The sequence below is a fragment of the Agelaius tricolor genome, unplaced genomic scaffold, assembly GCF_023055355.1.
Source record: "Agelaius tricolor isolate 1412-34295 unplaced genomic scaffold, bAgeTri1.0.p SCAF_13, whole genome shotgun sequence".
NCBI lineage: Eukaryota > Metazoa > Chordata > Aves > Passeriformes > Icteridae > Agelaius > Agelaius tricolor.
The window spans coordinates 15808736-15825896 of record NW_027269273.1 but is presented as its reverse complement, the minus strand read 5'-3'; the positions used below and the strand labels follow the sequence as shown (position 1 = coordinate 15825896).

The window sequence follows — 17161 nt, the reverse complement described above, 5'->3', positions numbered from 1 at the left end:
TCAGGGAGAAATTGATGGTAGTGCAGATTGGTATGACAGCAAATATTAGGATTTTAGCATTGTTAGTTTTTTAAAGAGGGAAACTTAGTCCTCCGAAAGCAAATGGCCAACATGTGCTGTTACTGTAGAGATGCTCTCAGGTTTAGAGCTGTACATCAGAGCAGTTTACAATAAAGACCATCATCAGAATATTCTGAGCACAATAAGGACACCCTGTAAATAATGTGAAAGGTTGTGAAGCCAGGATTGCACTTTTTTCCTTTGGAGAGGGATTTGCCTGTTTTCTACTCCCCCTCTCCAAGCCCCCTTCTGAACACAGAACAAAACTCTTGGGCACGGTCCCATGCATGTTCCTCCTCCATGGCTCAGCTTTGCTTTGTTTCCACCAAGTTGTTATTTACAACATTTAGGTTTAACCCTGGAGTGGCTTCAGTGAGAGACAAGGCCATAAAAACATTGCTCAACATCTTGTGCACCTGTGTCCCTCACTGGGTCAAGCTATACAAGGAGAAAAGCAGTGTTCTGTTCTGGAGGCAACCTAATTCTTTTCAGCAAGGCAAGTACAGTCTTGGAGGCCTTTTGCTCTGCAGCATTAATTCCTTTGGTGTAAAGTGTCCTGCGTTTTCTAAGACCTGTAATCCTCAGTCAACTTCTTACAACTGAAAAATTTGTAACTTCTAAAACTAAGTGCCATGCATCCATTTGACACAGTAACTGCTACAGCCTTCACCATGAGCAGAAATGTCAACAATACAGTAGCTGAGTAACTGGTCTCATAGTTATTTCAGGTGAGAACTGTTGCACCAATCTCTCAAACCTATTGTTTGGCATAAGTGATTTGGAACACTAATGCCATCATATCTGGGCATATCTCTTTGAGCTTCTCAGTGTGATTTGCATTAATTGTTGTGTTTTGCTTATAGGTCAGCATCTGATTGTGTGGTTGCCCCACCCTTTCTTGAATGTATCTCCTGCAAGGAATGAAGCCTATTAATTAACTTATTTCCGGGTGTCAGGACACCTGATGGTTTGTAAATCTATCAGGAAGATAAAAAATATCTTATTCCTTGAAGATAAAAAGCCCCAACAACAAGAAGGCAATGAAAACTGAAAGAAAAAGAAAATTTAAGGAAAATATTATTATCAATCAAATTAAAATTCAGAAGAATGAGTAAGTACAGGCCCTTTTGCATGGGGTTGTTTTATATTTCAGTTTCTTCTTGCTCTTCAACAGAACCTTTTCCACATCCTTCTTATTATTTATTTGGGAATAAGATGCTTTAATATTGAACATATACTAGAAGAGTGTGCAGAATCTCCAAAGGCCACAGTGTCACCACAGGTAGGATTGGATTTTTAGTTTGCTTAGCTTGTCAAGCTATGTACAATCACCTTTCATTAGTTATGTAGTTGTAAGGTGCTCTGTGTCCCCATTAGTCTTAGTAGGTATTGCAAACAAGCTGATTCCCTTGTTGACTTTCTCAAATTTGGTTTCTGTTTACTTTCTGTAATGGGTCTAATGCTGGCTAAATGCCCATGCACTAGAAATTATTTACTCATTTCCTGCTCTGAGATATGGATTAGGAGGAGGAGGGCAAATCAGGCTCAAAACTTTAAAGGGTATAAAGAAAACTTTATTAACAAAATTAAAAGAAAAATAATAAGAAAATCAGAATAAACCTTCAGAACACTTCTCCTCCCTCCACACCCTCTTTTCTTTCCTACTGACAACATGAAGAGAAAAAACCTGGGACTTTCAGTCAGTTTATAACCTCTAAAATAGTCTTCAGTTCTCTTAGAGAGGGGAGTCTCTCTTGCAATGCTATGGAGACTCCTCCACAGTGAAAAATTCTCTCCTGACTATTGATTTCCATGAATACCAGCTGCCTGGAAATCTGCAATCGTGAAGTCCCTCCCATCTTTTTTGCAGCCTTCCCACAGCTGCATTCATGGGCCATGTCAAATTATTGGGGTGCTATTTTTAAGGATGAGCTGTTCTAGCATAAAAACAAAAGTCTTTTAATCCATCTCTGGGAACAGAGATTTTCTTCTTCTGTTCCTAGGGAAAGGTTTCTCATTTCTCTCTGTTTAAACTTTTCATTGGATCACAGTTACTGCAACATCTGCTTATTTCAACACTGATGGTTCTGCTCATGGCTGTAGTTAGAACACTACATCTACCCAACGCATTCCATGAGTTATGGGGAAAAAAACAGAGTTTGATATATCAAATGCACCTTCACCATAGTTTTACAAAAAGAATTTCACCCCAATATTAAGGCATCTAGTCAATCCCCTCCCATCGTAGAAAAAACCCTTGGCTTTGTTCTGAATTTGTTTCTTGGTAGCTTCAACTGTTTTCCACCCTTTCCCTGCTGGTTACAGTTTCATAATATGAAACTGTATGCTATATGCCCTAAATAAGCTTGTTTCAGAATGAGGCAGCTGTTCATTGCTAGACCTTTATTAAGGCTTCTCCACTGAATCATCAACTGGAGACCTGCATCTGGAGGGGAGAGCAAACAATGACTTCAGGCTCGTGTCAGAAGTGAATGTAAGTTACCTGAACTGTGTGCTGGACACTGGGATGTAGTCTAGGCACTTGCACTCTTTTTGTTGCTCACACACACTACTGCAGTAATTGTGATTATAAAGAGTTTGTGTTCAAATGGCAGTAAACTTGCAGTGACTGTGGGTTGTTTTTCTCCAAGTGGTACCAGTAAAACAGGTGATCTGGTGTCAGTTATACACAAATATGGCTGTATTCACACAAAATGGTAACAGTTCACCTGCAACTGGCCCCTAAACCTGAGAACTGCTGAATTTCAACAGAAAACCAGCCCATTCACAGGAAGTGCACCTACATAGGAGGTGTGTGCACTAAATGGTATGAGGGGATTCCTAAGAAGGAAGGTCCAGAGTAATTCAGAAGGCTTGCTATTGCAGGCCTGAAGCTGTGCCTTTTTGGAATATTGGTGCTCTGAGCTTTAGCAGATATGCTGAGAGGAATAAGGCATGGTTGTACAAGGCAGGGGCAGGGCAAGAGTGAGTAACAAACATGGCAGGCAGAGGCTGTTGCTACAGAACCCCGTAATGCAGAGGAGTTTGTGTGCTGTTGTCTGTCTCAGATTATTGCTTCTGCCTTGTCTCACACAGCAAGTGATTCATTGCTTTTTTTCCTCAGGGTGGGGCAGTAATTGCTTTCCTAGATTGCTAAAAATAAAGCCAAACCATTACTAAAATATTAATCTTTAAATGGGGGGGGGGGGGGGAAGCAGAATGCTGATGTGTCCTATAAGCAACTGAACTTTTATCCAGAATGGATTTATAGTACTGCTATGAATAACAAATGCATGTCTTTAAATAATGAGCAACCTATTCCACAATCTATTTTTACTTAATCAGATCTCTGTTTATTCCTAATGTATGTTTCCATGTACAGTAAGACACACTGGGTTTCTTTTCCTACTGTTATTTCTCAGTATGTGGCTTTCCTTCTTGATTCATCAACACGTATTTATCGGTGCAATGCCAAACTGTGTTACTTAAAACTGTCAGAATGAAACATCTCTTGGGTCTTTTGGTGTGAAAGCACAAACACCTTGAAAATCTGTTGCTTATATTTTGCTATAGCAAGAAGGTGCTGACTGGCATTATGTTGGGCCTTGCTGCTAATCTGCTCTTTTCTTAATATCCTGGATAATTACTGTTGTACCATGTGTTCTGGGAAATGAATTGTGCTATTATGTATTTTTCATATGACACAAATATATATTTTTTATTTGTAAATGAATTTTACTTTCTTGAGGAATTTGAGATCATGTCATAATCCAAACAAGGAGAGAAGAATATGAATTTTAGAAATGGCTGTTGTGCAGCTCCTTGGCCTTGCAATGGTCTGCATTGGTGACTCGGTGATTCCTCCTGCAGAGCTCTGCAGTAGCTGCTGCACAATAGTCGTGTGACCGTGGTTTCCAGCTATGATTTATGGTCAGACAGCACTATCTAGGAAAGCTTTGAGGGTCATTGCTTCTCTTGGCCTGAGACATGCTGTGCTTTTATGGGAGGCGTCTGTGGGTGGTGACTGGAAGAGGTAAAAAGGGAGCTTAGGCATTTGGAAAGTCTGTGGTAACTTGTTTGCAGGAGGCACGAAACCTGGTTAGATGGACTAGAACTGCCAGAGCAGCAATGGGACAGCCATCCTGCGGCTGTCCCTGTGTGTCTGCGGCCTTGGGGCAGCAGGAGCAGCAGCGCAGCGTGTGAGGTGTGCTGTGCTCGGTGCCAGTGGAACAGCAAAGGCGAGCAGCGCTGCGGAGCGATGCCGGGCACTGCGTCATAGCCCCGAGCTCTGCGGGCGCTGTTCCCTGGAGCAGGAAAGGACTTCTGGGGACTGTAAAGAGGAGCAGGGGCTGTGCCCGGCAAGCGCCACCGGCACAAAGGCCCCGGCTCTCCGCGGCTGAAGGGCGTCTGCAGTCCGTGTGCCAGGCCGGGAGGCGGGTGGGCCCCGAGAGGGTGACCGGTAGTTTCTCAGGAAGGGCAGCGGCGCGTGGCTGCTGTTGTATGTACGGCCGACGGCCGCCCGTCTCCAAGGAGAGAAGAACGTTGCCCAGCAGGCCCCGGGGCGGAAGGATCCCGGGCGCGGCCGCTGCGGCCGCTGCGCAGCTCCTCCTGCCCCGCGGGCAGCCCCAGCCCCTCCGCCCGCCCGAGTGCACCGGCCCCGCCCGGCCTCTCCCCTTCGCACGGCCCGCCTTCCCGCAGGCCCCTGCCGCCGCCGGGGCTGCCCGCCCGAGCGCCTGCCGGGCCGCGGCGCCGCCGTCCGGCTTTCGGTTCGGGGCTGCGGCGCCGCCCGCGGCTGCCGAGCTCTAGGCCGCGGGCGGCGGCGGCCGCCGCGGGGCCGGTGGTAGTGTGGCGCGGCGGGCGGGGCAGGCGGCAGGATGGGCGGCCCGGGCGCACCGGGGTCCTGCGGGACGGCAGCGGCGGGCGGGCGGACTGGTGTCTCCTTCACTTCGCCCTCCAGTGCCCAAAGCTGCAGCAGCGCGGTCTGCCGCACGACTGCACCCCCCCGTGACCGGCCCGAGCCCACCTGCCCCGACGACCGGCCACAAGCAGCACAAGCAGGTGCCGGCCCAGGCCGCTACCGGCCCCGCGGGGCAACGTGGGGGGGGGCGGGCGGGGCTCTCCTGGCGTCGAGCGGGTCCGGGGCCTCGTGGGCCGGGGGTTGAGGGGCCGCGGGCTCGTCCCAGCGCTCCCGGGTTCGTGGGGCGGGCGGGGGGCTCTCCGTGGCCGCTGTCCCCGCGGCCGGGCTCGGTTGCGCGAGGCGCGGCGGGGCGGGCCGGTCAGGCCGGGATGCCCAAGATGGCCGCGCCGAGCGGGTCGGTTCACCTTGCGGCGGGGCGGGCGGCGCGCCTGGCACCCGGCCTGGGGCCGCCGCTCGGCCCGGCCCGCGCTGCGGCCGCATCCCCGCTCGCCCCTCTCTGCGCTGCCCTTCCCCTCCGGGAGGCGCTGCTTTACTACCCCCGCCTCGCTTCCTGAGCCCATTTCCAGATCTTGTCCTTTAAGTTTCTACATTGGCCTGGCCGATATTAGGCTTGCGTGTCCACCTCCGATCTGTGAATAGAGAGACGGTTAATGCAAGGGTAAGGAGGTGGCTTTTTTTAAAGCTCTCTGCACTATCAGTGTAAGCCTGAAGGTCACCGTGTGTCCGGTGTATTTTAACAAATTAATTTTTAAATAACCTTAATTTTTCTATTGCTATTTATTGGGATACGGATAATTTCGGCATAGTTGTTGCTTTTTTAAATTGCATGAGTACAGATTTTTAAAAACATCTATTATAGGCTGATATGGTTTCTAGTTTGATCTTGAATATCTTGAGATCTTAAAAGTGTTAGAAATCCTAATAGAGGCCTGTGGCATTTGTTAATTGTAGAGTATGAGAGTTTTGAAATACTGCCTCCAAGGAGAACTGTGATGTAGTAATTCCAATAACGTTAATACATTTTTCTGTTCTTGGGGTGACTTATTTTTTCTTTTTATCGCAGAAGAAAGCATGATTGTGTCTCCTGAGTAACAGATTATTTAACATTTTTTCATCATGGTGGCATGAAACAAAGATTAGGGTGGAGCTCTCACTCGGCTCAAGTATATTCTGTACTTCAAGTCGATTATTTTATAGTTTTTAAAGCAAACTTGTAGTTGCTAAATGATGCTAATTGTTTAGTGACTTCTGATTAGTAGTTTTTAAGTGAAAGATGCTTCAAAATAGGGTTGGAAAAAATTGTTTGTCATTTTAAGAATTTGTGAACCTATCTAATGTTGAAGGACACAGGACTGATTTTTTTATGGCCCTGTTATCATTTAATGAACGTTCTGACGGTGACACTGGTTTATCAGGCATTTAGTATATCCAAAATTAACTCTTGGTTTCCTGTTTTGTCCTCATCTATCCCTGTCAGTAATACAGTATATTATTAGAACAGCAGTGTGACAGTTGTACTCTCTTTCAACATTTTATCACACAACTTGTATCTGTAGACTGCAATGTCTGACAAATACTGGTTGGTTTCCCTGAAGTGGTAAGGATACTTAACTAGGCCAGATAAAACAGTAGCATCCTTTTTACTGTAATAATCCTCTAAATTTTGACAGAGATACAAGTTTGTTACCTTCTCAGGACATTTCTCCTTAGCATAAATCTCTTGTCTGTACTGGTTGTCTAGTCAGCTTGGAAACAATGAAAACAAAAGGGAAAAGCTCGTTTATTTATACTGTAAAAGCATGTCTGTGGTAAAGGCTAATATAAAACTCCAAAACTAGAAATGATTATTTTTCTGGCAATGCTAGTTAGAGGTGAGATGTACTCATGAGAGGAAACGTGTAGCTGAGCCTTCTCTGTGAGATGTTAAACGGCTGAATTGTGGGGGTGCTGTGCAGCAGAACTCTGCAGGCGAGAGTTCTCACACTCCCTTGTAATTGGTCTATAAGCTGCTGCTTTCTATGGAATAAATAATAGGAACCATTCAATGGCTTGTCACTGGGATCAGGGTCTGTTCTTCTATAAACTTGAACTTGGGCTAAGCTTCTTTATGCGTCAGATGCTTTAAGCCATTTTCATGTCTCTTTAAAAAAATGTTTAGTTTAACTCTGTGAAAACCAGACTTGTTCTTGAGCAAGTGATAGATGTCTTGATGTAGTGACTTGGTTGTAGAGTTTAGACATCTTTCCTAAAGAAGTTTTTCTGAATTTGTGTGTATGTGTGTGAAACTGAGTGTAAATATTGTTTCTTAGAGGAAGTTGAAATGATCCCCTTAGGGCAATAGGGAGCTGAAGTAGGCTACTCTGGAAATCTGCATTATGAATTGTAGAAAAATAAGGAACAGTCTTCTGCCTTCCCATTGATTGCTAAAGTAGTTTGAGGGTTTTTTTGTTTGTTTGTTTGTTTGTTTGTTTGTTTTTAATTAGTAGCAGTTCATACAATTTGGCCGCATATGGCAGGTGTAATTAGGGTTTGGAAGTTAACATGTGAGAACACTGCCATTGTTATTTTTCAAGTTCTAAAGATAGTTTTTTCATTTACTTAAAAAGGAAAAAAATCAATCCACCACACTAAAGGAAAATAAAAAGTCAATTATGTTAATCTGAGTCTCTCAGCTAAACCAATGTGACCAATCAGTTTGAGAAGATAAGATTTTTTGTTTGCATGTTTTTAGCCTTTTCATGGCCTTGTCTAGTTAGTTTCATTTTCCCCTCTTCCACAGTTTGGTGGGAGTTATTAATATACTCTGTTTTCTATATTTCACAACTTTAAAATACAGGCCTCTGTAACAGCAGCCTCTTGCTATTGAAATCATGGGAAAACAGTGTTTGAAGGAAGTGCAGATAAGAGTGTGTGTTCCCAGGGAGGAGAGTGATAGGGGCCTCCCTGAGACCTTAGCCTGCTGTCTGTCCATGGGGCCACAGCTCATCTGCAGTGGCAGGTGCTTTAACACCAGGGCTACCAGAGGCTCCCTGTCTGAGAAAGGCACTTCTAAGGAGATCTCTGCTCCCAGACCCCACACTCCTCCTACTTGGATGTTTTAAACTAACAGGACAACTTCCCAAACTTAAACTCTTGTATGTTATTAGGTTGATTGCTGGTTAATGGCATTAGATCTTTCTTTTAAAATTGTATGTCTTCCGTGTGAAATATGGGGCAAAAATGATGTTGGAGAGCAGATATGCTCTCTTTACATTTTCAAAACTAAAACCTTGTGGGTACTTTGAGGTAGTTTTCATAAGCATGTGTCAACTTTGACTTTGTGGAACTTCAGGGAATAACTGTCTGCATTACAGGTTTTACATTTCTAGTGTCCAGGTTTTTGGCAGTGGCTATGCCAACTCTGGAAATGTGAGTTATTAATTAATTCCTGGTAATGAAAGATGTATGGATAAATCTACCTGAAAAGGTAAGAACTGGATGGTCTTGTAATGCCTTTTCTCTGCTGTGCCTCTTCTCTGCCTAAGCCGAGAAAACATCTCATGTTCACAGTGACCTTCAGTGAAAAGCTGCATTTCACAGAAAACTGTAATATCATATCTATTAATTTTAAATATATAATTATATCTATTAATTGTTTTTATGTAGCAGAATCTGCCTTAAGGATTATCTTGAAACAATTGTGGTAGCATTTTTTGATGTGTGCAGTGGCAGAAGGTTCATTATTAATTAACCCTTTACCTTTCAGCTCCAATGGCGATTCCTCCAGCATATGTAGACCTTGGCAAACCTGCCAGAGATATCTTCAATAAAGGATATGGTAAGAATAATACCTTTTATAAGTGGTGTTTGAGGTGCAACAATGAATTGCCTTTTTAAGTCTGTATGGGAAATTAAATTATCAAATGCCAGTGTTTTCAGGGAGGAGGAAGGTGTGCTGTGTTTTTTATCTTTACCACCAACAAACTGATCGTTGAAGGCTTTTTGTGGCTTGTTTTGATGTGAAGGCTGTTAAGTCTCACTGCTTGAGTCACATAAATGTCAGAGGTGTACAAGTATGCAAGAATGCCAGCAGCAAGTGTAGTTTAACTTAGCAGCACTTTGTTTACTGGTCTGTCTGTGCCACAACATTTGTTGATATAGAAAGGGTTATATACCCGTCTAATGTAGCCTTTTTTGGACTAGAAAGAGGAATGGCTATTGGGATAAAGAATCCTTCCACATCTTAAAATGCTTTAATACCAGATAGCTGCATAGTTAAATCATTCTTTGTTACAGTGCTCTTTCTTTCTGGTGTTTGGAAATGTGGGGGTTTTTTACTAAGACTGTTGCTCGTCTCTTTGGATAACAATGTGAATTGACACTCTCACAAAACCTACTTATATTCCATTGGTTGCGTATTTCCCAGTGACTTTGCTTTTACAGTTTTTTACTTTGAAATATTTTGTCTTGGTGCAGAAAGAGGTGGTTTATGGGTTGGGATAGCTCTTTAAAAGGCATTCACTTCCATTCCAGGAACAGAAAATGTATTTCCTTTTAGAAGCATCATTTGATAGTTAAATATACTCATGCAGAACTGAGAGGCACTTCCCTGCCTTATTTTGGAGAGGCCTCCTTTACCTGCTGTGGCATCTGTATGCTGAAGTCAGTCTATAGCTGTTTATACATATTTATGTAGGACACTGCTGAGCCTGAAAGACCAGCTTGTTGAAAAATGTGCGGGGCCTTAGTTAATCGTGTAACTTTTACTTCTGTTTATTAAGGCTTTGGGTTGGTGAAACTGGATGTGAAAACAAAATCTGCAAGTGGAGTGGTGAGTTTAAGTAGCTTTTATTCATTATATATATTTTCTAGCTACGTTCTGATACTTAGTTAAAAGGGACACATTTCAGATACTGTTAAGTACTTTATAGGCTATATGAATGATAAATATCTGGTGTTAAATAATATCAGAAGCCCTTAAAGTTCTGAATGTATCAGGAATATTGCCTTGTTTAGTAATCTCCTTACAATAAAAGGGCTTATTAATTGTCCCTGGTCTTACATGTGAAGGTAAACAAATAAAGGATTTTAATATACCAATTATAGTATACAGATTTTATTTCTGAAGTACCTTTGGTACTGTTTGGGGGAAAATTCTGGCATCTTGGTTTTTGGATGAAGTAGTTGGCATTGAATAAGCATGTTGAATCTTTGGCTCTTCTAGGTACTTAAGTGCTGCAGTAGTGTTCCATGCATGATGTCTTATCATGCAAGCAGTGCCCCCCCTGACTTTTATCTATTTCTATAGCAGACTTTGCGAAATACAATGGTAGATTTTTTTTTCTCCCCAGAACTGGAGCCTGAGTACTGTAACTTACTGTTAGAAACAAGGTTCATGGGTTATATGCTCTGTTTTTTCTAGAAGTCTGTATGCCAGTCGAAACACAGTTTGCAAGAGCCCTTACTATTACAGAGGTAGTTGTTCTTACTGTAGCTTGTTTCTTTGGAGGACTACCATTTATGCTGGTAAAACTCTCTGAAAAATCCAAGCCCTAATGTGAATCCCGTATCAGTTACAAGCCATCCTTCCCAGGAGGAGAAACTGCTGGCATATATGTACTACAGATGTTTTAAAGCAGAGATAAGAAGATAATATAATCATTTGTTTCTCCTGAAGCTATTGCCCCAATGGTTACAATCACATAGACTCTGTGCAGTAGGAATAGCACAAAGCAAAAAGTTCAAGCTGAAGGTATTTGTGTAGTTCCCATCCCTTGCCAAGAAATAGACCTGCCAGAATTATGCAACTGTGTATGGTGTCACTAACATCATACAGATAAATGTCTTGGACGTGGTCAGATTTGATCAGCCACCATTAAAGAACAGTCTCAATCATGTTTGTTTTGTGCTCCTGGGGCTTTTACTAAGAGTGCCTAAAGACTTGCAATTTCAAATCTGTTTCCTTCTGGGGAAGGTGAGTGTGAAAGTTTGTTTGAAAATAATGTGTATGGAGGACGAGATAAAAATGTTTATTTATATGTTTTAAAAAGTTCTTCTTAAATCATAAGGGCAATAATACTTCACTGGAAAGAGCTCTTTAAAAGATATTTGCAAACCTGGCTTTCACTTCTAATTACCTTCAGTTTTTGAATAGTGGTACACAGAAACTATTCATTCTGTTCTTTGTGAGAATCCAAATAGTGAGAGACATCAGCGTTTACTTCTTTTAATAAAGAAATGTGAGTGATACTGTTGATTTCTAAGTTACTTTGAAGAATTTCAGGTCAGATCATACCATACTATAAACCCAGCCTGTTTGCTAAGCTCCCACTTCAAACATTATTTCTGTGTGTCATTGAACCTAGGTGCCAGGGCAATAGGAATTTTATATGTGTAGTAGAAACAGAGAAAAGAGTAGAAGGTGTGCCTATGGCTAGTATGAAAGGCTAGTGCATTGGGCAGACTAAGAACTCTTTCAAAAACAGTTAAAACCCCAACCCAAACAAAACAACCAAACCACCCACCCACCCCCAGTTTGAAAAATGATGCCATTCTATGACGTTTTCCAGTTGCACGCTGTAGAATGTAAAAAATACACTAAATCACAAAATACGTATGTGTATGTCAAAATCACAAAATACTTATGTGACCTTAAAGAATTTTACTGGAGTTGTAATACGTGCCTAATGTGTTCTTGGCTCTTGGTTTGATTTTTAAGTTGCTCACTGGGAGTGTCAGAACCTTACATTTTCAAGAACTTGTTGCTGCTTTAGAGGAGAGTTCTTGTGGTGGCTACTGTCTTACTTTAGAGTTAATTTGCCACCTGTAAGCTTTGTAATAGTGGCAGGAACACTGCAGTTGAGATGGGATTGTGGAGAGTCCTCCATGTGGGCATGAGTCATTAATTCTTCTTGGCTGTGCTAGTCTCCCTTCTCCCCTGCAAGTTGTCTACTGATTTTAAATTTTTTTCCATAAGAAGATCTTGGTGCTTGCTGAAGGAAACACTGTGTAATGCTTTCAGGATCATATGTATCTTCTGTGCTTTTTAGGAATTCACAACATCTGGTTCATCGAACACAGACACTGGAAAAGTGAATGGAAGCTTGGAGACCAAATACAAGTGGGCTGAGTATGGTCTGACTTTTACAGAAAAATGGAACACAGATAACACTCTGGGAACAGAAATTGCAATTGAAGATCAGGTAATAGATTAGGAAAATATTTATTGGTTTTACCTCTGTGTAAGAATTGAATTTATAGCTTTATCTTATCTTCTTCCCCCTTCAATTAGCTTGCCAAAGGCTTGAAGGTGACATTTGATACAACTTTCTCACCAAATACGGGGTAAGAATTGTTAACGTTTTTACCTTACTTAGGGAGTGACAGCACCCATGGTCCATTGATCTGGTCTGTGGTATTGACAGAGCTTTTTGTATGGTTTGCTATTGATCCAGCTTAGCAAATCACAATGCTAAAGGCTTCTGCTCTTTACCATGACATCACTGTGGGGTTAGTATTGCACATTTCACAACTTTGCTTATTTTCTGGGATAGAAATACTGGAAGATTGCAGGAAACATGAAACTGTTGCTGCATTCATCAGAAAATGCCTGCTTGCTATAGCTCTGGGTGGTCTGAATAGGCTGGCTCTACTTTTGCCTGGTCCAGGGGATGCATGTGCAAGACTTCTAGATATGTTGTGTTAGAATCATAGGGCTTGAATCTTGCTGATCATTGAGGAAGATCATGTATGCTTAACATAACTCTTTTCTCTGTTTCAGAAAGAAAAGTGGTAAAATTAAGTCAGCATATAAACGTGAATGCATAAACCTAGGCTGTGATGTTGACTTTGATTTTGCTGGGCCTGCAGTCCATGGTTCAGCTGTCTTTGGTTATGAAGGCTGGCTTGCTGGTTATCAGATGACTTTTGATACTGCCAAATCAAAATTGACAAGAAATAATTTCTCTGTGGGTTACAAGACTGGAGACTTCCAACTGCACACTAATGTGTAAGTACTGAAAACTTCTCCAGCTTTCCAGAAGCAGGCTTTCTTTAACTTCTAGTCAAAATACAAATGTTTGAAATATCAAGAGGTGCTTACAAGGCCATTAATGGAGTGCATTTTTCAATAGGAAACTCAAAATAAATGTAAATGATACTTTGTATCTCTCTTTCAAAATGAAACACATGGGACTGGTCAGCACTTGCAGCATATGTGGTACAGATACTGAAGTATGTGCAGATTGGAAGTGCAGTGCTTCAGTTGTGCAGAACTGATCATAATGCTTTTTCTGGCTATCCCACTATATTGAATTGTATCAGATTACAATTTAAGGGCAGTAGGTTTGTTAGAGGTAGTAATTAATTTTGCATTAATGATGTCATAGTTTCTAGAGCAAGACTAGAGCCTTTCTTCTGGGCTTTTTGTGGAGGTTCATCTTCTTGCTTGTCAGGGATTAAGAATGCATGAAACAGTGTAAACAAGTGTAAGACATCTTTCTTCAGACTTGCTGCCTTTAGATCTTACTCCAGAGCAATCTGATCAAGACTTACTGAAAAACATGATATTTTCAATCCAAGTAAATAAAGTTGGTGGAGTTCTAGTGTGTTTAGAAGCTTTTGAAGGGAAAGCATGGGGATGGTATCTCTCTGAATTCATGGAAATTGAGGAATATAGGAGAAAACTATAAACTACTTTAGAGTCTGGGCTGTAAGAATTCCATTTCAGTTTGCTAATGTAAAACATTGTGACAGATTTTTGAAAGGTCATTCAGTTCTCTAGGAGTTTCACGTATTCAAGAATCATAAGTGCAGAAGGCCCATTTTGTAACCATTAACACATATTTGCCAGTTTGTAAGGATTTGATCTAGAATTTTGTTCAAGGGCTTTGTTTGGCAATTAACATGAGAATTAACTGTAGCACCCTAAAATACCTTTTTATTTCCATGAATTACTGTAGTTTAATTTTACCCTGAAGCCTTTGTTCATCTCCCCTTCTTTTTTCAAAAAATGTGAAACAACTCAAATTTTGAAATTCTTACTTGAATAAAAATCTTTTTTTTAAATCCCTTTTTTTTTTTACTACTTCTGGAGTGGATTATGCAAATATAAAGCTAATTTTCTCTTAATTTATGCAGCAATGATGGTTCCGAATTTGGTGGGTCAATTTACCAAAAAGTGAGTGAGTCTCTTGAAACTGCTATAAACCTGGCTTGGACAGCTGGTAGCAACAGCACTCGCTTTGGCTTTGCAGCTAAATACAAGTTGGATCCCACTGCTTCTCTTTCAGTAAGTATGGCTGTAACCTGAAGGGTTGTGCAAAGTACAGTGTACTTTCAGTTGCTGTGAATCCCTGTGTTATTAGTTCAGAATAGGCTGGGAGGCCTTGTAGGAATTACTCTTACGGTCCAGGCATTTATAATTAAACCGTCAGTATTTAAATTCTGTCATGTTGCTTACAGCCAAGTCTCATAGAATCTGACAGTCAGATATGCTTATGTTGGAGATCCTAATGTACTTATAAAATGAAAAACACAGTTTAGAAAAACACAATATAAAAAATGTTTGTGTCTGGTTCTGTAAGTTTACACAATTTTTTTTAAATCAGTTTTTGGGGAGCTCTGTCACATTCTGTAAGAACTCTGGCAATACTGGTTAAAAGTTGATGAGCAGCAAAGTTTCCTGTATGTTACAAAATTGGAATCATTTTGTTGAGGAAGTGATGCAAAATGAGATAAATAATTTTGTGGATATTGTTTATGATGACATTACCCAATGTTTGCTGCGTGACTGACAAGATACTAATTCCTGTGTAATATGAACATGGAGGAGTCCTCTGATGTGGCATTTTTTTAGGAGACTGGTGGTAAATGTGTCTCTGGCCTTCTGAAAAAGGGGAAGTGGTGAAGTTCACCTGTGAAACTATGTTTCAGTAACAGTTCTTCCTGCCCTTACATTCCTGCTCTTAAATATGTTATTGCTTCAAAATATGTTACTGCTTCAGCTGTAAGTTGGAGCATGAGGGCATAGCTGGAAGGAGAGAATTCAGGAAACACAGGTGAACTGAAAGAACAGATAACATTTGGTTAAACTGATAACAGCAGTGTTGCCATAATTATTCTGGATTCTAAATGGTAACAAATAACTAATCAGTTTCAGCATTTCAGTTGCCTTTTTTTTTTTTTTTTTAGGCGAAGGTGAACAATTCTAGTCTAATTGGAGTGGGTTATACCCAGACCCTGAGGCCAGGTAAGAGCTGTCATGTGAATTATATCATATATATATCTTCTATGCATCCTAAAAAAAATAGAGGTCTCTGCGTTTATATGCAATTTTTTTCCTTCAGAGTATTTTTTCCTTTGAATGCCAAGTAGATATTTTACAGTAGCTTCAATCATACATCAAACCATTAGCTAAGCAAGACAAACTATTTTATCTAATGGTATTAATATATTCCTCACTGATCTGTGCAGGAGTGGACTGTATTATGTTTGACAGCTTAGCTTTAGGCTAGGCAAAGCATGTCTTCTTTTTTGGCACTGCTTTGTCCAATCATACTGTGTTGAATGATAGCAGGTCTTCAAATTATGATTAATTGTCAAAACCTCACACTTCCTGCTCTTCATATTTAGTAAAGAAACCCTCCAGACCTTAACTTGTTCCACTTAAGTATGAAAGCACCTGTTAAAGCTGTATTACCATTGGTTAGTTCCTTACTTGAAAAATCTAGTTTCATTCCATCCCTTTATAGGTAGGAGTGCCTGTGCACAGATTTCCTCCTCCTTTGCATGTCTTAATGCAGGAAAGGAGAGCTCTTGCGTATTTAGCAATTAGAGACTTCATATATTGACGTTATAACTTTACAAAAATCATGGGACTAACTTTCAGTAGATTTCATGGATGTATTCTCCTCAAAAAATCTTTAGAGGAAAGTAGTTGTATGAAAAGAGAGCTACAACTGGGACTTGCAATGACAGAGGTTAAGTTGCATGAAAGCTACTGTGTTGTAAACATGCTTCTTAAAAATCTTACAGGTGTGAAGCTTACACTGTCCGCCCTGATAGATGGAAAGAGCATCAATGCTGGTGGCCATAAACTTGGTCTTGGCCTGGAACTGGAGGCTTAAAAAGGTGAAGAAACTGCTGCAGAGAAGGGATATCAGAAGAATTTGGCCTTAAAATGTATTTCCAATGTGACCAGCAGGCTTTTTCCCAGGAAGGATGACCTAGAACAAGAGCTGTATTTGAAGTATTTAGACAGTTACTTGTTAGCTGGTTTCTAGTTAAATTGGTTACCCATCTAGTTAAAATTCTGCATTAGTGCAGTCACTTAAACATTATTTAAATGTATTTAACTGTTTAATGCGCTACCCACAAATAATGAAATAGACATTTATGAAAACTGTACAATTGTGTGCATGTTTGTTTTTATGTTCCTTTTAACATTCGATATTGCCATTGAATGAAAAATGGATCACTGGATGTTTTGAAATGAGGTCAATAATTTTGTTGAATGACCTGAACTAGAAATACATTTGGTATCCCAAGACAAATTATGAATAAAACAAGTACACACACATACTTGTGCCTCAGATATTTTAAGAGTGAAGATACGAGGGTAGTGCTCAGTTAAGTTTTAACTTTAAGTAATCCAAGAAGTAGTGCTCTGTACCTTCGTGCAATTAAGGACCCCCACCCGTGACAATACTGAATATAGGTGAACAGTTGGATTCCTCAAGCAAATTGAATGTGCTTTTCTGTCAGGTAAGGTTTGTCATGACACAATGGTTTATCCCCCCTGTGATCCACGAGCGAGATGTGCTGTGTTCCTAGTTGGCCTTCTGATGCAAGAAGTGCAGATCGGTGTACTTGGCACACTGAGACATTTAAGAAATGTTCCTTGAAAAACCTCACCACAAACACACCTTTTGCTTATATTTGTATGAAGTGAGATGTATCTCTGCAATGAATGTAACAGTGTAATGGTATAACAGCCTGCTTATCCCAACTGCTGTGAGAGGTTTCTGCTTAAAATGACTGAAATAAAGACAATTTTAAATGGACACAGAGGAAAATGCATCTGATCTTGCTTTCCCTTTAATAAATCTTGGCAGATACCCATTTTAAGTTCAGAAACTTGAAGAATAATGGGAAAACTTTAATGTTTTTCTAGACTAGTAATAAAGAGAATATAAGCATGAGGGA

The 17161-nt window shown here is 40.9% G+C and overlaps 1 protein-coding gene across 1 annotated transcript; it reads left to right on the top strand.

Annotated features, from left to right (window-relative positions):
- Positions 1 to 4788: 4788 nt before the first annotated feature.
- Positions 4789 to 17019, top strand: VDAC2 (voltage dependent anion channel 2). Its single transcript, XM_071438843.1, has 9 exons — positions 4789 to 5118; positions 8724 to 8795; positions 9739 to 9788; positions 12007 to 12159; positions 12249 to 12301; positions 12738 to 12965; positions 14096 to 14246; positions 15149 to 15206; positions 15992 to 17019. Exons 1-9 carry the CDS (start codon positions 4935 to 4937, stop codon positions 16081 to 16083), a joined length of 1041 nt encoding a protein of 346 aa, XP_071294944.1. The 5' UTR covers positions 4789 to 4934; the 3' UTR covers positions 16084 to 17019.
- The last annotated feature ends 142 nt before the right edge of the window (positions 17020 to 17161 follow it).